The sequence below is a fragment of the Macrobrachium nipponense genome, chromosome 48 (genome assembly GCF_015104395.2).
Source record: "Macrobrachium nipponense isolate FS-2020 chromosome 48, ASM1510439v2, whole genome shotgun sequence".
NCBI lineage: Eukaryota > Metazoa > Arthropoda > Malacostraca > Decapoda > Palaemonidae > Macrobrachium > Macrobrachium nipponense.
In genome coordinates, this window is record NC_087223.1 from 7,221,121 (window position 1) to 7,242,980 (window position 21,860).

Below are 21,860 nucleotides of genomic sequence, written 5' to 3' on the forward strand. Positions count from 1 at the left end.
GGACCGTCCAGTCCCTCCAACAAGAACAGATCCCGAGATACTCCTCCTTCAGAAGGAGGAAGAGCGGCAGACCCCTGACGGTCGCCTCCAGCTAATTGCGCGTATGTCCTGGTCGGTCCTAGAACCGTGCCTGGTCCATACGGCGTCATAGCGGGATCGCGAGCGGCGCACCTCTCGCGATCACTCATAGGTACCTCGCTCCTCCCGGCGTAGCCCGAGGAGGTTGAAGGTACAGGAGAGGCAGACCTGACGCTCCCCCCTAGCTCGCTGGCAGGACCAGCGTGCTTGGAGGGCTGCTGCTGATCGTCAACCCGCGGTGGCGATCGAGCAGCAGGCCTAGCCTTGCCGCTCGCCTGAGGCGAGAGGCTTGGCTGAGAACGTCGACGCTGATCTCTAGCGTCAGGCAAGCTGTGCTGGTTACCGTCTCCGCCCGGTTCCCGATGGGAGGCGGCCGTCAGGTGACCTGCTAGGCTCGCTGTCACGGTTGAGACCGGCGAGCGTCCTCTCGGCGTCGTCGAGCCGCTGGTTACTAGCCGTGGCTGGTACCGGACGGCGGCGCGGGGACCCCTTCCTCGCCTCAACCCGTTACGGGAGAGGCAGACCTGACGCTCCCCCCGTCGCTCGCTGGCAGGACCAGCGTGCGTGGATGGGGCTTGCTGCTGATCGTCAACCGCGGGTGACGTCGAGCAGTAGGCCTAGCCTTACCGCTCGCCTGGGGGCGATTGGCTCGGCTGAGGAACGTCGAGACCGATATCTAGCGTCAGGCGAGCTGCCGCTGGGTCACCGTCTCCCCCCGCCGGTCCCATCGGGAGCGGCGGACGGGTGGACCTGCTAGGCTCTCGTGTCGCGTCGAGACCGGCCAGCGTCCCTCTCGGCGCGTCGAGTCGCTGGATACCAGCCGTGGCTGGTACCGGCGGCCAGCGGGGACTCCTTCTTCGCCTCAACCCGTGGCTGATCAGCGACCGTCACGTTAGCCCGAGCAGCCAGTTTGATCGCTGCGAGAGCGTCCACTGGCCTGGCGAGAGTCGTGGTGCACGACTCTCGCCAGTCTTCTGCTCCGCTCCGCTGTCTTGACGGCGAGCGAGCTCGGGGCGTCAAAACTTTGGCTGGACGGTCTTCTTTGGAAGAGCGTCCACTCGGTGCTTCTCGCGAACGAGAAGCGGCCGAGACGGAACCTGGTTTAGCGGCAGAACCGCTAGCACCAGGTGAGGACGCACCAGCCGAGGCTGGTGCCCTCTGGTCCCCGTCGGACTTCTTCTTTGCAGAAGAAGCGACGGGCCCCGTTCCCGAAGGAACAGGAGGACCAGCAGAAGAGCTCCCCAGCTCGCCTGAGCGAGCCGGGCCCTTAGAAGATCCCGAAGGAGTCTTCTTAGGGGGGAAGGAGGCAACCTTCTTCTTCTTTCGGCTGTTTGGCCTTAGAAGTCGAAGGAGAAGGAGAGGCAGCGGACGGACGAAGAAGGACGACGAAGACGACGACGACACCTTCCTTCCTCTTCTCTTCTTCTTCGCCAGGCCTCCGCAGGACAGACGTTCAGGTCTTCCATCCAGGAGGGAGCCGGGGCAGTTGCCGAAGCAACAGGGCCCGACTGCACCTGTCCGGAAAGACCTGAGACTGTGACAGCATCACCAACAGCAGGAACAACAGGAACAGGTCCAGGAACAGCAGGAACATCTGAAAGTGAATTGAGCAGCAGGCACCTGATCTGAAAGGGAATGAGCGGCTGGGACAGCAACAGGTACGCAGGCACGGCAGGTACCACAGGAGAGCCAGGCGTCCTGTCGGCAGCTACCGTCATCCTCGGCACTGGGCCGCAGGTCCAGGGGGGTACTCTTGGGCAGCGGAAGTCCGGGGTCGGCAATACAAAGAACCCAGGTGGCGGTGGCACCGTCCTCATTGGCACGGCAGGAATTGGTTCTGGATTGCAGCCGGGGGTGTTACCGACATGACATGTGGTGTGTACACCAGGTGCGGTGGCATCTCATATGCTGGTGTCGAGATTGTGGTTGTTGTAGTGGTTACCGTATCATGAGTGACCACTGCCGACCCCGCCAACCGCTGAATCAACCCCTGTATGCTCGGCCCTCCCTGCAGTCCCAGCGACTCCCACACCTGTCCCAGGTCGTCCTCGCTGATGGCACACCTGCGGAAGCAACAGTCGGGTTAGTTAGAGGGGCTTCCTCGCGCCTGGGGGGAGAAGAACCCCACCCAGAGCGGACGGAAGACCCCGAGTACAACTGGACGTCCGGGTAGCGGGCGCCCTCCTCCACACTCGACGGATCGAGAGAGGAGAAGGACTCCGCTACCCCCCCGCAGGGGAAGGCGCGAAACTTGGGGGCTGGCCGGGCGGGGGGCAGGAAAAAGGACGAAGGTCCGTTACCAAAGGAGTCACTGGACTTTCCGATGACTTCTTGTGCCCTCGTACAGCACCCACTGCGCCTCTGACCAATGCATACACGTTACACAGGGCTCGTTGCGGGAGCACTCTCCCCCGACAACGAGTACAAACCTCGTGAGGATCTACATCTACATCCAAGGTCGTCTCCCACGGATGTAGCACCTGCGGTAACATGATAGATTAGTAAGAGGGGTTCCCTCACGCACGGGGGAAGACATGCCCCACCCCGAACGCAAGGAAGACCCCAAATACAAAATACAATGAAGAAGCTGAGCGGGGGGCAGGAAGGAAGACGAAGAAACGCTACCAAGGAAGTAGCGAAGAAGCTTTCCGGCTTCCTACAGGGACCTTCGCTTCCCCCACGCACAGGGCATGAAAAGTAATCTGAAAAGACAGAATACTGCCTGCGATTCATTCATGAACTTAAACCCCCAGAAAAGACATTCGGGGGAAGAACGGACTTGAAAAGCCAAATAATATGATGCTAATCAGAATATATGAAAATGAAACAGAAATGCACTTGCATCATTTGAACTAAAAGGAGTAAAAGATCAATTCCCGGGTCAAGAACCGCAAAATGAAAATCAAATTAAAATTTCATTGCAATCAATAAATGAAAATTGGGTGAAAAGAATAACATTGCAATTGCGAATCCACTTTCATTGCATTCTATTATACAAATTAAAAGTTCGTGCCGAGCGCAATCACACTCTCGGTAACGAACGCACAGGGCAAAAATATATGAAAAAAGTACTTACATTTTTCAAATTAACACCTTTAGCCCAAATACATGATCGGCGCGAGCGCGCCCGCCTCGGCACCGAGACATAATTCAAGGGTTCATAATTAAGTAATGAAAATGAAAACAGTGTACTTACAGTTTTCATTTTCAAGTCAAACAAAACCATTAGTAGAAAACACAATATAAACAAAGCATACGACGATGAAGCGGGCAAGAGAGCGATGACGAACACGTCCTTCCACACCCGCGGCCGAAAGCAAAAGTGATTTGTTTACCTCCCAGTCGCGCGGCGCGCGACTGTCGGACAAGCAGTTAACTACCGTTCTCCCCTTGTTCGAAGCTTACGACCGTTCCAGCTGCCGCTAGCTACTTCCTATTGTTAAAGGACCGATGGTTTGTATTACGTATCGGAACAAATACAACGAAGAAGCTGAGCGGGGGGCAGGAAGGAAGACGAAGAATCGGATACCAAGGGAGTCGCGGGAGAGCTTTCCGACGACTTCCCGGCAGACCTTCGCTTCCCCTACCCCCGCACAGCAGTGAAAGTAATATGAAAATGAAACAGAATACTGCCCTTGCGATTCACTTCATAGAACTTAAAGGGGAAAAGATCAATTCCCGGGTAAGAACGGAAACTTGATCCAATAATATGATGCTATCATAAAATATATGATGAAAAAACAGAATACTGCACTTGCGATTCATTTTCACATAAAAATCGTAAGGATCAATTCCCGGGTAAGAACGAAAATTGATCCAAATTAAATTTCATTGAAATAAATAAATGAAAATGAAAAGAATATTGCAATTGCGAATCCACTTTCATTGCATTCTATATACAAAATTAAAAGGCTCGTGCCGAGCGCAAACACACTCTCGGTAACGAACGCACAGGGCAAACATATAATGAAAAGAGTACTTACATTTTTCAATTACACACTTTCGCCCAAAATACCTGACTCGGTGCGAGCGCGCCCGCCCTCGGCACTGAGGCATAATTCAAGGGTTCAATTAATGAAAAGAGAGGAAATCGCCGCATCTACGGCGATAACTCCATGTTGGTTCATAATTAAGTAATGAAAATGAAAACAGTGTACTTACAGTTTCATTTTCAAGTCAAACAAACCATTAATAGAAAACACAATATAAACAAAGCATACGACGATGAAGCGGGCAGAGAGCGATGACGAACACGTCCTTCACACCCGCGGCCGAAAGCAAAAGTGATTTGTTTACCTCCCAGTCGCGCGGCGCGCGACTGTCGGACAAGCAGTTAACTACCGTTCTCCCCTTGTTCGAAGCTTACGACCGTTCCAGCTGCCGCTAGCTACTTCCTATTGTTAAAGGACCGATGGTTTGTATTACGTATCGGAACAATTGACAAGTACAGGCAGTCCCTGGGTTACGACGGGTTTGGCTTACGACTTTCCGAGGTTAAGGCGCTTTTCAATTATATTCATCAAAAATTATTTCCAGGGTTATGACACCTACAATGCTGATCTTGGCACAAGAAATATGACACCAAAAATGCAAAATCATCAATATTTGAAGGTCTTTTTGATGAAAAATGCAATAAGAATGCAGTTTACATAGTTTTGAATGCACCCAAAGCATTAAAAATGACAATTTGTCCAAAATTGCATTTTTCCTAACTATACAAACCTGAGGTCCTTTTACAATAGGAAGGTACTAGCGGCAGCTGGATAGGTCGTAAGCTTTCGAACAAAAAGGGGTTCGGTAGTTAACTGCTTGTCCGACAGGCGCGCTTCTTTGCGCGCGACTGTAGGTAAACAATGCCACTTTTGCTTTTGGCCCAACAGCAAAAACTGCAGAGTGAGGGGTGGCATGAGGTGGGGCTATGTGTAAAAGGACCTCAGGTTTGTATAGTTAGGAAAAATGCAATTTTGGACAAATTGTCATTTGTCAGACACGGCTACAAACCTTCGGTCCTTTACAATAGGAAGACTCACTTCTGGTGGTGGAATCTGAGTCTTTTGTGAACAGACTGGTGTCGCCCAACCTTGGAAGCCTCCCTTGGTCGTAAGAGCGAGGGAGGGATCCAAGCCTCTGTCCGATTGATCGGGGGTGTGCACCGCCAGGATCAATGGTCAGACCTCTGACCAAGTACTAAGAGAGAGGCAAGCGTATCTCTTCGTACCAGCAAACAAGAACAAGTTCCTATTTGCAAGAGGCCAAAACAACGTTATGGTTTGTCTCTTTGTTGGGCATCCACTTCCCCCCCTTGTAGGAGGAAGTGGTGGATATTCGCTCCCATCCCTAGTGAAAGGGATAGGATGGGGCTCTGTCGAGTAGCTCACCGGCATCTCGTCCTTATCCAGCAAGGTGATGACCGTATCCCTCTACCCACAGGTAGAGGGGTAGAAAAGAGGAAGAGAAGAAGGCCAGTCACTCTCTCATTCACTTATCTATTCTTACAGTCACACCAGGACTCCGATGCTGTTCAGCCTGGCTAGGGTCTGGGTTAGCTAGACAAACGTGTTGAGCAGCCACCACGGGTCCTAAGGAAAACGATCCAAGGACCTGTGGGCAATAATCCAAAAGGTAGAAGGAGGTGCCAGTGGTCTGGTTGTACCAGACCCCTGCCTTCAGTACCTGCGCCACGGAGAAGTTCTTGTGTAACTCGAGGGAGTGTTACTTTCTAGGTCATCTTGGTGCTGACGAAGAGTCTTCAAACACTCAGCCTGGGATGTCGAGTTTTCTTCAGAAAGCGCGGGTCGCGCTTTCACAGGACAAAGCAGCATCTCCTTCGCATCGAAGGCGGTGAAGTCCATTAGGGAGGGGATTGTGAAGGACTCTAACCGATCGTCAGGAACCGAAGGGTTCAGAGTCTTCGCTACGAATTCGGTACGAAATCGAGCGTCACGAATCCCCATCCCCTGGATGCTTGACTTCGCAGGCAAAGTCATGCAATTACATCAGAGGAAAAAGAAGGGAATTGTCGTATGTACCATCCCCCTCTCTCGACTTCGGTGATGTCCTGTACCATACTGGTCTATCCGTCTGCAGCGAAGTTGTTGTTCTCGGTAGTGGATAGGACACCGACACTCAATGGTGGGTGTCTGATCGATGTATGGGTACTGTGACCAAGACCGTTAGGACGAAGAAAAGATTGGTTTTTATGGAACAACCGAACTTAAGTCCACAGCGAAGTTCGTACAGACTTGGGCGCTCTGACAGCTGCCTACTGACTGCGTTCGGTAGGAGGCAAGTTGTCCAAGCACCCGAGCAAGTCACGTGACTTCGCCTTAACAGGGGTTATGCCAAGAGACTAAAACAAATAATTTGTTCGTCACGATGCCAGAAGGCAAGGTGATGACTCTCTTAAGGCATGTGCCCAACAGGCGAAAGTCAATTGCCTTCTAGAGACCGAGGGTCCTTGATGGCAAGATATCTCATAGTATAGTGATTCTCGGGTAAGGAGAACAACACTATGTGACGTTGAAGACGAAGGTGTACAGAAAATGCCAACCTACGTCTTCACAGCTGAACCGAGAGAAGGATTCTCAGATTCTGAACCTGTGCTACAAAGACTGAGAACGCTAACCGCTATTGATTGCTGTCCGGTGAGGATCGTAGTTGCAATAAAAGCGGAGCGCTTCCAGTAATGAAGGACAGGGAACTACTGCCTGAAGAAAAAACTGCTTCTCATGGGCCTGAACATTTGGAAGTAGAGCTGTCATGGTCGGAGAGTAGGCGATGTTTCTTCTGACAATCTGTTTAATTCGGGGCGAGCAATGAAATTGCACACTACGAATACGAGATATTTTGAAGACAAAACTCAGATGTCTGCAAAAAATCATTCGCATTATCGCAGTGCGATGCAGCGGTTGACTAGTACAGACTTCTGTTACCGTGCGGGTAAACAGAAAGATGAAAGAGGTCCAAGAGATATCTCTGTTGAAAATTCTCGCAATGTCGAAGGCGATGAAATCGAGCGTCACAGCAGTAGATGGTCCTTCATTATTGCGAGAATCCCCGTTAATCAGAGAACCTAAGTCCATGATTGTTGGGCAGAGATACGGTTTCGGTAGTCAATCCAACCAGGGGAGAGAGAGGACGTAACCGACCGTGGCATCTACGAGGACCTAGCTGATACTGAGCCCCCTATCAGGCAGTTCAATACGCAGTAGCTCTCGGTGACTCGTCATCCTGAGTTGCCAGGTAATCCATTATTCCACGAAGGAATGCGTTCGGCTAGAACCATCGAGCATAAAGAATACGCTCGAGCAATTATATTTAACCGAAACGGATTTCGGTAAATACAAAAGCTGATTTGGTGTTGTCATGACAATAACCAAGTATCTAAAATCGAAACTGATAACTGCTGGGAGGTTGCAGGCAAACCCCGAGTTGCAGTTCAATTAAGATACAATTCGTCTCGGTCACAAAAACCGTAGAGGTTAAACTACGGTATGCGCCTACCCCACGGACAATTCAACTGTTAAAGAATCATGTCGCGAGGGGGTAATATACGTAGTATATTTGTAGGTTCTGTACCACGACCTCCATCCTAAATTCTTTTCCTCGAGGAATGAGGAATAAGGATTGGAGATCGACGCCTTCGTTTCTTAGTCAAGAGAGTGAAGGAGAAGTCTTTCCAAAGGAAAGCTTCAATGGTGAACAGAATACCGAAGACGATAGTTCAAGCCAAACTGGAAGTTCCCGTCCGTTCTTCTCTATTCCAGGTAAGCGGCCTACTGTGAGATACTCTTCTTTCAGCAGCGGTCTTCTTCCAAATGCTAGAAATTACAGGAAATTCGAGGCAATAAGCGAGGTTCCCGATTATCGTGTAACAATTATCGGGGATTCTCGCTCACTTTGGACCGTGGTCTCGCCTAAGTGTTTGGAGATCGTAAAAAACTCGAACACTCTGAGTGCGCTAGAAATTCAGTAGAATTCTAAGCACTCTGCGAAACCCCCCACCGAATTCGTCAGACGATATCGGCCTGGTGGTCCCCCTCTCGATTTTCCCGTAGAAATCGAGAAAGGGGCAGGATCCCTCCTCAATGACCGGGGCTTTACGTCAGGTAGGACCCGAGGTCCCCCCGGTAGCGCAGCCCCTAACGTGGGATCTTACAGAAGAAATCTCTGTAGGATCCCTCCCCTTTCCCTCGTAGCCGTAAGGAGAGAGGGAATGGGGGAGGAATTGGATACTGGCTCGCCTTCCCAGCGGATCTAGCAGTTGGAGAAGAAGAATACGGTGGTCGAAGACACGTAGAAACGCCTCTGTCGCAGTCGAGGAGGTGAAGTAGCTTGTTCGACCGTCCAGAACTGAAGGAGAGCCTTCTTGCGGAGACGAGAGACTACCTGGTTCAACACAGTCGGCAAGCTCCGATCGCGGCAGACCCACCGTCGATTTGGGTTCCCCAAAATCTCGGGCCACCCCAAAATGACTCGACCTCCCCGAGCGAGACGTGGCTCTGCTGTCGGAGCGGCGGATCTTCCCCCGAGTTCATTGTGCTGACGAATCAGCGCCGTAACCTCGGCCAACAGTTCCTCTGGATCTCGGAAGTCACAGCATCTTGCAGAGTGGGACCGTTTAAGCCTTCGAACAAGAGCATATTCCGAGAACCTTCCTCCTAAGAAGAAGGGAACAGCGACAGCCCTCTCGGTCTTCCCCATCCACTTGCGCATACGTCCTGGCCGGTCCAAGAAACCGTGCCTGGCACGTAAGGCGTCGTGGTGGGATCATGAGGGGCGCACCCCTCACGATCAACTCCTCAATACCTCGCTCCTCCCGGTGTAACCCGAGGAGGTTGAAGGTACGGGAGAGGCAGGACCTGACGCTCCCTCGTTGCTCGCTGGCAGAACCAGCAGGCTTGGAGGGCTGCAGGCGATCGTCAACCCGCGGTGGCGATCGAGCTGCAGGCCTGGTCGAACCGTCTCGCTGTGGAGAACGGCTGGACTGAGCACAGCGGCCCCGATCTCGAGTGGTCAGAAGAGCTGGTGCTGGTTGCCGTACCCCCCCCCCCCCCTCCGGTCGCTTTCTTTGGTGAGAGCGACGGGTCAGGCGACCTGCAGGCTCACTGTCACAGTGAGACCGGTGCTTGTCCTCACGGGCACGTCACGGTCGCTGGTTCCAGCCGTGGCTGGCACCGGCGAACGGGAGGACCTCTTCCCAGCCTCAGGCCCGTGGTCGGTCGTGGACCGTCACGTCCCCGGGTAGCCAGCTGTTCGCGCGAGAGTGAGAGCCGGTCTGGTGAGAGTCGCATGAGGCGGCTGTCACCAGTCTTCCGCCGTGCCGTGAACCTGACGCTGAGCGGACTCAGAGGTCTGGTTCCTGGCTGCACGGTCGCTGGTAGGCGACCGTACACTCGGTACCTCCCGCGAAACGAGAGGCCGAGACGGACCCTGATGCAGTGGGCAGAACCACTGACACCAGGCGGCGGAGAGTACCGGTGTTAGCCGGTACCCCCTCTCGGTCCCCGTAGTCTTCTTCCTTGCGGAAGAAGAGACGGGCCCCGCTCCCGAAGGAGCAAGAGGACCAGCGGAAGGAACCCTCCCGTCCCACCGAGGTGAGACGGGTCCCGAGAAGCTCCCGAGGGAGACTTCTTAGGAGGGAGGAGGCAACCTTCTTCTTCCTCGGCTGTGAAGCCTTAGAAGTCGAGGGAAGAGGCGGCGGCCGACGACGATGAAGAAGATGAAGACGACGACGACGACACCTTCCTCCTCTTCTTCGTCAGCTTCCTCAGGACAGACGTAAGATCTGCTATCCAGGGCGGAGCCCGGGGCTGCTGTAGCCGAAGCCACAGGGCCCGGACGCACCTGTACAGACAGACCAAAGTCTGGGGTAGTACACCACGAAACAGGGACGACATCAGCAGGTATGGGCATCTCAGGAACAGCAGGCACAGCCAGCACAGCATCGGTAGGGACAGCCAGCGCAGCAACGGCAGGGACAGCCAGCGCAGCAACGGCAGGCAGCCAGCAGAACAGGGCACAGCACACTGCATGGACAGTCAGCCCAGAATCGGCAGGTACGGCAGGCAGCACCGGAAACACAAAGGAAGTGGGAGCAGCAGCCAGCAACATCCTGGTATCGCGGCAGGTCCAGGGCGCGCTCTATGGGCAGCGGAAGTGTGGTCGCTGCAGCGCGGCAACCACGAGCGGCGGCGGCACGCGCCCCCCTCTCGGTACGGCGAACGGGCACTTCACAGCGGCTGTAGGCAAGACTGTTACCACGTGAGGCGAGTACACCAGGTGAGGAGGGACGTCGTCACCTGGTTGCGTGGTCACACTCCATGGGTGACCGCAAGTAGGGCCAGACATAGAACCGCGACCCCTGGACACTAGCACGCCCTGCAAAATGGAAGGACGCCCATACCTCACAAAGGTCCACCCTCGTGGCAGTAGCACCTGCGGAAATAACAGTAGTAGCGATTAGTGGGGGGGAAGTCCCCTCGCGCGGGGGGGTGAGCCCTCTCCGAACGAGTGGAAGACCCTAATACAATTGTACATCGGGCACACGAGCGCCCTCCCGCCTGCGTCGACGGATCGGGCGAGGAGAAGAAACACGCCGATAACCTCCCCCCCCCCAAGGGGAAGGGCCATCTGTGGAGCTGAGCGGGGGGGTTCTCGTTCCCCACCCCCGCACAGTACCCATGTACCACAACCACAATATAAGAGCCCGAGAGCAATCGTGCCATCGGCCCGAATGCAAGGGCATAAGGATCAATTCCATTGACTGAGCGGGAACTTGAAACCAAACAAATATTGATGCAATCAATAATAAGGAATAAAATGAAAATGCATCTTGCATACGATTCACTTCACAATGAATAAAGGCTCGGATCGAGCGCATTTTGCGCCCTCGGTACCGAGCGCAAGGGTGAAAGGATCCATTCCTTACCTTTATGGATCAGGTTTCTGGAAACCTTGATCCATAATGAGTTGATGCAATCAAAAAATATGAAGACTACTGCGCTTGCGATTTCACTTCATACAAATAAAAGGGGAAGGATCAATTCCCGGGAATAGCGGAAATATTGATCCCAGTAAACAATGCAATCTCAATAAAAAATGAAAATGAAAAAGAACTGCACTTGCGATTTCACTTCATTCAAAAATAAAAAGGGGGAAGGATCAATTTCCGGGTAAGCTCGGAAACTGATCCAAAATGAGTATTGCTACATAAACAAAAATAATATATGAAAATGAAAAAGAATACTGTACTTGCGATTCCACTTCCATACTGAATAAGTTTCCGTGCCGAGCGCATTCGTTCGGCAAAGGGCATACAGGTCAAAAAAACAAAAAAAATATAAATGAAAAGAGCACTTACTTACGATTTTCATCTACACATTTCCAACCAATATACGCTCGGCAGCGAGCGCTCCCGCCCTCGGCACCGAGCACACACAATACGAGGATCATTTCTGGAAAATGAATCCACGCACTTACGCCCTTCAGTCCCGGCACTCGGGTAATCGGAGGGCGTGGTGACAAGATCCTTTAATTCACAATGAATTCAATGAAATGATTGTACTTACAATTCAGTTTCACTAGATAAATAGAAAAAGAAAAACACAATCATGCGAAAGCAACGACGATGAAGCGGGCAGAGAGCGATGATACACGTCCACACGCCAGCAGGCCGAAAGCAAAAGTGATTTGTTTACCTACCAGTCGCGCAGCGCGCGCCTGTCGGACAAGCAGTTTAACTACCGAACCCCTTGTTCGAAAGCTTACGACCTATCCAGCTGCCGCTAGTACCTTCCTATTGTAAAAGGACCGAAGGTTTGTATGCCGTGTCGGAACAAGTAAGGTTTTCTTAGGATTTTTGGTGATGTTCCGGCGTACGACAATTTTCGGGTTACAACGCGTCTCAAGAATGGGACCCCCGTCGTAACCCGGGGACTGCCTGTACTTTACTCAAAACATTTGAGGCTTAAGGCAAAATTTTCTTGGTCTCCAGACTTACGACAGTAACTATTTGATGTTTTTATCCGCTACTCTTGCGAGTAGTAAAAAATCAAAGGTTGAGTTTTTAATCCCGGGGTTTGATGCCCCCGACTTTATTGTCGTAACATCCCAAACGTGTACGATATAACTGAATCCTGCACTCTAAGTCCGGACGACATATTTATTGTCACAAAAATATGGAGTGTAGTTGTCATGAAGTTCTTCATGGTCTCGTTTGTCACTCTTTCATGAGTTGCATTCCTGCAGAGATCTTTCACATAAACCATTGATCCTTGATCCCCTTTTCCTGCCGAGAGGAACCAGATTCGCTGAACAGCAGCATCAATATGCAGAGGTCCTTTATTCCTCACACTGTTGGACTGTGGCACTTCCAGCCTCCCTTCAGAGGATGTCGTGTCATTGGAAATCCAAAAGTGCAATGCATTACTACACTAATACCATTCTCATTGTATTTTAATACATTTTTATCTATTTGTTAATTTATTTTTTTGTTATGAGTGGGATCTCTTCTTTCTGTATTTCCCTTTATGTCCTCTTACTTCTTCCTAATGAACACCATATTCTATAGGAGCTTGAATTCCAAGTCAATGGCCCCTTTGGGGGATTTGTTCCATATGAATAGGTTTCTTTTTCTTCTTCTGAATAATAATAATAATAATAATAATAATAATAATAATAATAATAATAATAATAATAATAATAATAATAATAATAATAATACTGCCACTTGTATTAAATTTGGATTGGCTTGGTTTCGTGTCCCGAACAGTTTTTTTCTTTCCTATGCAAAGGCTGATGCATTAATTCACCTAATTCCATTATGAAGACCAAAAACATGAAGGTAAAAAGTGGTAACAGGAAGAAACAAACAAGCTTTTGTATGGACAAACGTCCGAGTCAGGGAAAACTGAAGGAGAGATGACTTGTGTCGCAGTTAATGACAAACTGAAGAAGAAAAATGAAGACACAAAGATAACAACAGAAGGTCAGGTCAAGGAAAACTGACACACAAAAACATAAAACGGAAAAACAGAAATAGAAAAGTGGTCAAGATAAGAAAACCGACAGGTAATGGATAACTGAAAGAAAGAGATGACGGAGAATGAGTCAAGATAAATATGAAATCTTAAAAGTTAATTTGTCAGGGATAAAATCAATATAAGTCAAAACAACACATACCTGATTAAAAAACACATCTGAGTCTTCTGACAAACCCCCACCAAAACATCTGCAATAAAAACAAATAATCAGACACACTGCCAACAACATGCAAGTAAAACTATCAGTTCCAGTATTTATTATTTAACAAATTTCAACATACAGGCAGTCCCCGGGTTACGATGGGTTCGGCTTACGACGTTCCAAGGTTAAGACGCTTTTCAATTATATTCATCAGAAATTATTTCCAGGGTTACAACGCCTCCAATGCTGATCTGGCAGAAGAAATATGACACCAAAAATGCAAAATAATCAATATTTTTGAAGGTTTTTTGCATGAAAAAGGCAATAAGAATGCAGTTTACATAGTTTTGAATGCACCCAAAGCATTAAAATGACAATTTGTCGAAAATTGCATTTTTCCTAACTATACAAACCTGAGGTCCTTTAACAATAGGAAGGTAACTAGCGGCAGCTGGGACGGTCGTAAGCTTCGAACAAGGGGAGAACGGTAGTTAACTGCTTGTCCGATCGTGTGCGCGCCGCGCGCCCGGGCGGTGAAGAATCACTTTTGCTTTAGGCCCATGCAAAAAGTTGCAGAGTGAGGGGTGGTATGAGGTGGGACTATATGTAAAGGACCTCAGGTTTGTATAGTTAGGAAAAATGCAATTTTCGACAAATTGTCATTTGTTCCGATACGTAATACAACCCTCGGTCCTTTAACAATAGGAAGACTCACTTCTGGTGGGTGGAATCTGAGTCTTTTTGGTGAACAGACTGGTGTTCGTCCACCTTGGAATGCCTCCCTGGTCGTAAGAGCAAGGGAGGGATCCAAACCTCTGTCCGATTGATCGGGGTGTGCACCGCAGGATCAATGGTCAGACCTCTGAGCCAAGTACTAAGAGAGAGGCAAGCGTATCTCTTCGTACCAGCATTGTAAGAACTTGTTCCTGTACAGGAGCCAACATAAAGTTATGGGTTTGTCTCAAGTAGGCATCCACTCCTTCCCCCTTGTTTGGAGGGAGTGGAGGATATTTGCTTCTATCCCTAACTAAAGGGATAGATTGGGGCTCGTCGAGTAGCTTACCTGCATCGGATTCCTTTCCAGCATGGTGACGACCGTGACCCTCTGCCCACAGGTAGAGAGAGAGAAAGATGGAGAAGAGAAGCCAGTCGCACTCTCATTCAACCATTCATTCCTACAGTCACACCAGGAATCGATGCTGTTCTGCCTGCTCGGGTGCTGGGTAAGCTTACACAACGTGTTGAGCAGCCACCACAGGTCCCAAGGAAAAAGTATCCAAGGACTTGTGGGCAATATCCCGAAGGTAGAAGGACGTGAAGGTAGTCTGGTTGGCCCAGACACCTGCCTTCAGGACCTGCGCCACGGAGAAGTTCTTACGGAACGCCAAAGAGGGTCCAATACCTCTGACTTCGTGGGCTCTCGGTCGGAGCGTACGGATGTCGTCACTACCATCAGCCTCGTACGCTCTCCTGATCACCTCACGCAGCCAGAAAGAAAGCGTTCTTGGATACTTCTTCTTGGTCACCCCAGTGCTAACGAAGAGGCGTCAACACTCAGGCCTGAGGTGTCGAGTTTTCTTCAGATAGCGCCGTAGCGCCCTCACAGGACAAAGCAGCATCTCATCCGTATCGTTGTCGGTGAATCCATTAGGGAGGGGATCGTGAAAGACGGGGCGAAACCTGTCGTCAGGGATCGACGGATTCTGAGTCTTAGCTACGAAATTCGGGACGAAATCGAGCGTCACAGATCCCCAGCCCCTGGAATGTTTACATTGAAGGACAGACCATGAAGTTCCCCTACTCTCTTCGCCGATGCCAGGGCCAGCAAGAAGAGGGTCTTGAGGGTCAGATCCCTGTCTGACAACTCTCGGAGTGGCTCGAATGGTCTTCGAGTCAAACTCCTAAGGATGAGACACATCCCACTCAGGGGGCCTGAGTTCCCTGGGTGGGCAAGACCTTTCGAAGCTCCTCATTAGCAAGGAGATCTCGAACGAGTTCGAGATGTCCAGTCCCCTCAGTTTTAGGACGAGCGCCAGGGCGGCTCTATATCCTTAACTGTGGGTACTGAGAGGAGCTTCTCTCGGCGAAGAAACACGAGGAAATCCGCTACCTGCTGAAGAGTGGCTCTGAGAGGAGATAGACCCCGTCTACGACACCAACCACAGAAGACGGCCCACTTCCCCTGGTACAACAGCTGCAGAGGACTGTCTGACGTGTCCAGCCATCTCTGTTGCTGCGCTGCGAGAAAAGCCTCTCGTTCGCAAGAGATGGTGGATAACAGCCAGCCGTGAAGTTGTAGGGACTGGACTGCTCGGTGGTACCGCTCTACGTGTGGCTGGGCTAGAAGGTTGTGCCAGTGGGGCATCTCTCTCGGGTTCTCCGCAAGAAGAGGCCAGCAGGTCCGGATACCAAACGGCTTGAGGTCGTTTGGGAGCCACCAGGATCATCCTGAGATTGGGAGTGACCAGCGCTCGGCTGATCACTTTCCGAATCAGACAAAAGGGAGGAAAGGCGTAGACGAAGAGGTTGTTCCAGGGGTAGTTGAAGAGCGTCCTCTGCACGCTGCCATGGGTCCGGCACGGCTGAGCAAAAAACTTGAAGTTTTTTGTTGTGCCGGGTGGCGAACAGGTCTATGACCGGACGCCCCCACAGGTTGAAGAGCCTTTCCGCCACTTCTGGGTGTAGGGACCACTCGGTCCCTATTACCTGATCCCGACGGCTGAGCTGTCTGCTACTACATTCCTCTTGCCTGGAATGTAGCGTGCTGACAGCTCTATCGAGTGAGCCGTGGCCCACTCGTGCACCTGCACAGTCAACTGGTGTAGCGGGAGAGACACTAGGCCCCCCTGCTTGTTGACGTATGCCACTACTGTGGTGTTGTCGCACATCAACACCACCGAGTGTCCCATCAAGCGGTCTTGGAACTCTTGGAGAGCGTAAAACGCCGCCTTGAGTTCTAGGACATTGATGTGAAGGTGCTTGTCGTGATGGTCCCACACACCTGCAGCCAGCAACTCCTCCAGGTGTGCGCCCCATCCCTCGGTCGATGCGTCTGAGAACAGCAGCATCTCCGGGGGGAAGGGGGGGGAAGTTGCGTAGAGGCACCCCCCGCTTAAGAGGTTCCTAGTCCGTCCGAGAGCCACCAGGCTAGGTCACCTGCCGTCACCTTCTCCGTGGATGGACACGTGGGGCAAGTAAGGTGGATCCTTTACCTGTTTGACCCAACTCTCCCTTGAGTCTCCACTGGAGAGAACGCGGGTGAAGACGTCCGTGAGGAACTAACTTCTCGAGTGACGACAGGTGGCCGATCACGACTTGCCATTGCTGAGCTGCCTGTTCCTGCCGAGACAGGAACCGGCCGGCTGCCTCCCTGAATTTGCTGATCCTCAAGTCTGCGGGGCGGACTTGAGCTGCTACCGTATCGATCAGCATACCCAGGTACTTCATCTTCTGCTTGGGTTCGAGATCGGACTTCTCGTAGTTTATCACGATCCCCAGATCGCGACAAAACTTTAGAAGTCGATCCCTGTCCTGCAGCAACTGCGAGCGGGAGCTCGCCAGGACCAGCCAATCGTCGAGATACCTCAGAAGACGTATCCCGTGCGAATGGGCCCAAGCAGACACCAGCGTGAACACCTCTCGTGAACACCTGTGGGGCGGTTGAGAGACCGAAGCAAAGTGCCCTGAATTGGTACACCGTCCCGTCGGAAGATGAAGCGGAGGTACTTTCTGGAGGACTGATGGATGGGTATTTGAAAATACGCATCCTTCAGGTCCACTGAAAGCATGAAGTCGTTCTCCCTGATGGAGTCCAGGCACGGAACGTGCTGTCTCCATCTTGAAACCGAGTCTGGCGAACAAATCGGTTCAGGGGAGAGAGATCTATCACCGGGCGCCAGCCCCCCGATGCCTTTTCCACTAAGAAAAGGCGGCTGTAAAAGCCCGGTGACCGATCCACTACGACTTCTACAGCTCGTTTGGTCAGCATGGTCTTGATCTCCTGCCGAAGAGCGTCGTCCTTTGAGGATCCCAGCACATATGTCTGAAGATGGACCGGGTTGGAGGTGAGGGGTGGCCGAGATTCGAAGGGTAGTAGATATCCCTCCCGAAGGACGTCTACTATCCAGGTCTCGGCACCGTAGCGCTGCCAAGTTGCCCAATGGCTCGCTAGGCACCCCCCCACTTCCGGCAGCTGGTGAGGGGGAACGCCGTCCCTAGCATTTCCCACCTCGCTTCGACTTCTTTTCCCAGCAACCTCCTCGGGGGGAAAGGAGGGCTGGGAGGAGGGCTGGTTACGGCCTCCTTTACCAGAAGTTTGAAGCAGGAAGAGTCTTTCCTCGGGGCTTCGATGGAGCAGCCGTCTTAGCAGCCGAGGAAGCGCTAGCTAAACTCTTAGGCTTAGCCGCAGTTGTACGAGGTTGCCCAGAAACCTTCGTAACTGCCTGGTGAACCAGACGGTCACTGTCATCAGTGCGCCGTCTTTCCACCGCAGCGTCCACCATCTCTCCGGGAAAGAGAGCGGAGGAACTCTTCATTGGTCCGTACAGAGTCCATTACCCGCCTCACGCCCGGCCCCCTTGGCTACTCGTGTAAGGACAGCGTCCCTACGACGGAGAACCAAGTTGGCCCACAGGTTTGCGTCTGGTGGGCGAGGTAGGAGATGGCCCTACCTCCAGACTGGCACAGTCTCCTGAAGTCGGGGTCGTCTTCGAGGGCAGCGCCCCCGGAGTCGGCCGCGACCTTGGATACTGTGAGGGACCACAGATCCAACCAAGAGACTGCCTGGAAAGCCGCCATAGCGGTAGCTTCCAGGCCCAGTGCCTCCTGCTGCGAGAACCACAAGTTCTCCGACAGGAGCTGCTGCAGGGACACACTGGAGTTAGCCTAGCTAGCTCCGGGTTAACCTGTTTGGGCGGTATTGGATCCACTGATGGCACGTAGAACTTCCGCTGTCGCTGCAGAGGAGGAGGAAGTAGCTTGGAAGACCGTCCTGACTTAAGTGAGTCCTCTTGTCCTGAGACGAAATTCTCCACCTGGTCAAGGACTGAGTCTGCAAGCTCAGATCGCGGCAGTCCCACCGTCAATTTGGGTTCCCTCTTCGGGCCCCAAAATGACTCGAGCCGGGACGTGGGCTCAGATGGTGGTAGCGGCGATCCTTCCCCCAGGTCGTTGTGCTGACGAATCAGCGCAATAACCTGGGCAAAGTTCCTCTGGATCTCAGGAGTCACAGCGTCCTGAGGAGTAGGACCGTCCAGTCCCTCCAACAGGAGCAGCTCTCGAGACCCTCCTCCTTCAGAAGGAGGAACAGCAACAGACCCCTGACGGTCGCCTCCAACCACTTGCCGCGTACGAACCTGGCTGGTCCCTAAGACCATGCCTGGTGAGTGCTGCATCGTGACGGGATCGTGAGCGGCGCACCTCTCACGATCACTCCTAGGTACCTCGCTCTTCCCGGTGTAGCCCGAGGAAGTTGAAGCGGTATAGGAGAGACAGACCTGACGCTCCCCCCCCCGCTCGCTGGCAGGACCAGCGTACGTGGGGGGCTGCAGCCGATCACCAACCCGCGGTGGGGATCGATCTGCAGGCCTGGCCGTGCCGCTCACCTGTGGCGAGCGGCTCGACTGAGCACGTCGACCCCGGTCCCGTGCGTCAGACGAGCTGCTGCTGGCCACCGTCTCCGTCCGGTCCCTGTGGGAGCGGCGGTCAGGTGATCTACAGAGCTCGCTTTCGCGGTGAGACCGGTGAGCGTCCTCACGGCACGTCAAACCGCTGGTACCAGCCGAAGCTGGTGCCGTTGGTCGAGGGGACCTCTTCCCAGCCTCAACCCGTGGCCGGTCAGAGACCGTCACGTCAACCCGACCGGTACCGGCCGTGGTTCGGCTACGAGAGCGGCCAGATGGCCTGGCGAGAGGTCACGTTGCGCGACTCTCGACAGTCTTCTGCTCCGTGCCTCGGTCATGACGGTGAGGGGGGGGGGGGGGGCCTCCAAGCTCAGGCGTCTTGACTTTAGCTTGCACAGTTCGCCCGGAAGGAGACCGTACACTCGGACCTTCTCGCGAACGAGAAGTCGAGCCGGTACCTGGCTTAGCAGCAGTGCTACCAAGACCAGGCGCGGATGTACCAGCAGTAGCCAGCACATCCTTGGTCCCCGTCTTCTTCTTCTCAGAAGAGGAGACGGGCCCTGTTCCCGAGGGAACAGGAGGACCAGCAGAAGCACCCCCCGTCACGCCAGAGCGAGACGGGCCCTTCGAAGGTCCCGCAGGAGCCTTCTTAGGGGGGGAGGAGGCAGCCTTCTTCTTCTTCGGCTTGGAAGCCTTAGAAGTCGAAGGGGGAGAGGCGGCAACAGACGACGAAGAAGACGATGAAGACGACGACGACACCTTCCTCTTCTTCTTCCTCTTCTTCGTCAGCTCTCTCAGGACGGACGTCAGGTCTTCCATCCACGGAAAAGTCGGGCCAATTGCCGAAGCAACACGCCCCGACTTGATCCTGTCCGGAAAGACCTGAGACCGGTGCAGCACCTCCATGACGAGACGCGACGTGGGCAGGGGCAGGCACGGCAGGAGCGGCAGGGACATCAACAGCAGGACCAGCACCATCAGGACCAGCACCAACAGGACCAGCCAGCCACCCAGCAGGACCAGCACCAGCAGCAACATCAGCATGAGCGTCCCGCACCGCGCGCTTCGTAGGAGCGGCGCGAGCGGCTGGGCCAGCAACACTCGCTGCAGGTACGGCAGGTACGGCAGCATAGTCCGGCGTCACAGACCTCTCCAATTCAGCCAAACTCATCATTGGGACGGGCGGCAGATCCAGGGGCGAACTTTTGGGACAGCGAAAGTCGGGAGTCGGCAGCACATAGAAACCAGGTGGCGGCGGCACGCCCCTCTTAGGTACGGCAGCAATCGGCTTTTGGATTGATGCCGTTGGAGTCACCGACGCAATGTGTTGCGTGTACACCACATGAGGAGGGGCGGCGTACGCTGGTGTGGACACAGTATTAGTCGTTGTTGTGACTACACCATGAGTTACAACTGCCGACCCCGCTAGACGTTGAATCAAGCCCTGGATACTGGGGGCGCCCTGCAGTCCCAACGACGCCCACACCTGTCCAAGGTCGTCACTCACAGAAGGTACACCTGAGGGAGGAACAGTCGGGTCAGTTAGAGGGGCACCCTCACGCTTGGGGGAGGACGAACCCCACCCAGAGCGGACGGAAGACCCCGAGTACAATTGAACATCCGGGTATCGGGCACCCTCCTCCACACTCGACGGATCGAGTGAGGAGACTCCGAAACCCCCCCCGCAGGGGAAGGTGCAAATCGTGGGGGCTGAGCTGGAGGCAGGAAGGATGACGAGGTATCCGTAACCAAAGGAGTCGCTGGAGAGCTTTCCGACGACTCCTTGGTCGACCTACGCCTCTTCCTACCCTCGTACAGCACCCACTGCGCCTCGGACCAATTTACACACACATTACATGGTTCGGCTCGGGAGCATTCTCGCCCCCGACACCGATAACATAATTCATGTGGATCAATGTCAGGATAAGAGCGGAATCCGCCGCATTTACGCCCCTCCAGCCCGGGACACACTCTACGGGCAGCTGGTGGGCGCGGCGAAAGCTCTTCTTGATCCATAATTAATTCAATTCACTTCACAATGAAAAATGAAAAAAGAGTACTTACAATTTCATTCAAGACCACAAACAAACCAGTCAGAAGAAATTGTAAACATCCAAAGCACACGACGAAATAGCGGGCAGAGCGATGACGAACACGTCCTGTCACACCACGGCCGAAAGCAAAAGTGATTCTTCACCGCCCGCGCGCACGATCGGACAAGCAGTTAACTACCGTTCTCCCCTTGTTCGAAGCTTACGACCGTCCCAGCTGCCGCTAGTTACCTTCCTATTGTTAAAGGACCGAGGGTTTGTATTACGTATCGGAACAAAGTAAGGTTTTCTTAGGATTTTTGGTGATGATCCGGCTTACAACGATTTTCGGGTTATAACGCATCTCAAGAACGGAACCCCCGGCGTAACCCAGGGACTGCCTGTATAACTATTTGTTCCAGTATTTATTATTTAACAAATTTCAACATAGTATTGTTATACGCTTAGCCCTGTGATGTCAAATCAATCCTAGACTGCTTTCAGCTCCATCATTTCCCCTAATTGTGACCGCTGTTCAGACAGAATGCACGATGTAATAAACAAGCCATGTTTTTAGTCAAGAGTTGTGGCCCATCCAGGCAACACACCGAGACCTCTACGCTCCTCTCAAAGTAAGTGCTTCCTCCTAAATTACGAAATAATGGCATAACTCAAGTGCTTTTTCGTGAAGTGGCTGCATTCCGAGAGAGGTGGCCGCTATGTTGCCGCTCAGTCGTTTACCCTATGTGGTGGAACTATGGAAGAACCCTGCTTTGGGTATTCTCAGGGACACTGATTTTTCCTATCGTAATTTTGTTTGCTTAATAAAAATTTACAGTTATTTTTTGTTGGTCAACAGTAATTAACCTCAGAACTGATATGTTATTGTATGTTGGCAATCCTGGAATGCTATTGGGCATGCGCAGGGTTACAAGGGAGCTTTCGG

At 52.6% G+C, this 21,860-nt stretch overlaps 1 protein-coding gene across 4 annotated transcripts in view; it reads right to left on the minus strand.

Annotated features, from left to right (window-relative positions):
- LOC135205021 (mediator of RNA polymerase II transcription subunit 25-like) overlaps positions 1–21,860 on the minus strand; it is a 95,137-nt gene that overhangs the window by 72,018 nt on the left and 1,259 nt on the right. For all 4 annotated transcript variants that reach the window (XM_064235276.1, XM_064235275.1, XM_064235277.1 and 1 more), the window contains exon 2: positions 13,261–13,309. In XM_064235276.1, the coding sequence (XP_064091346.1) occupies positions 13,261–13,309 (49 nt within the window). The remainder of the gene's footprint in view (positions 1–13,260; positions 13,310–21,860) is intronic.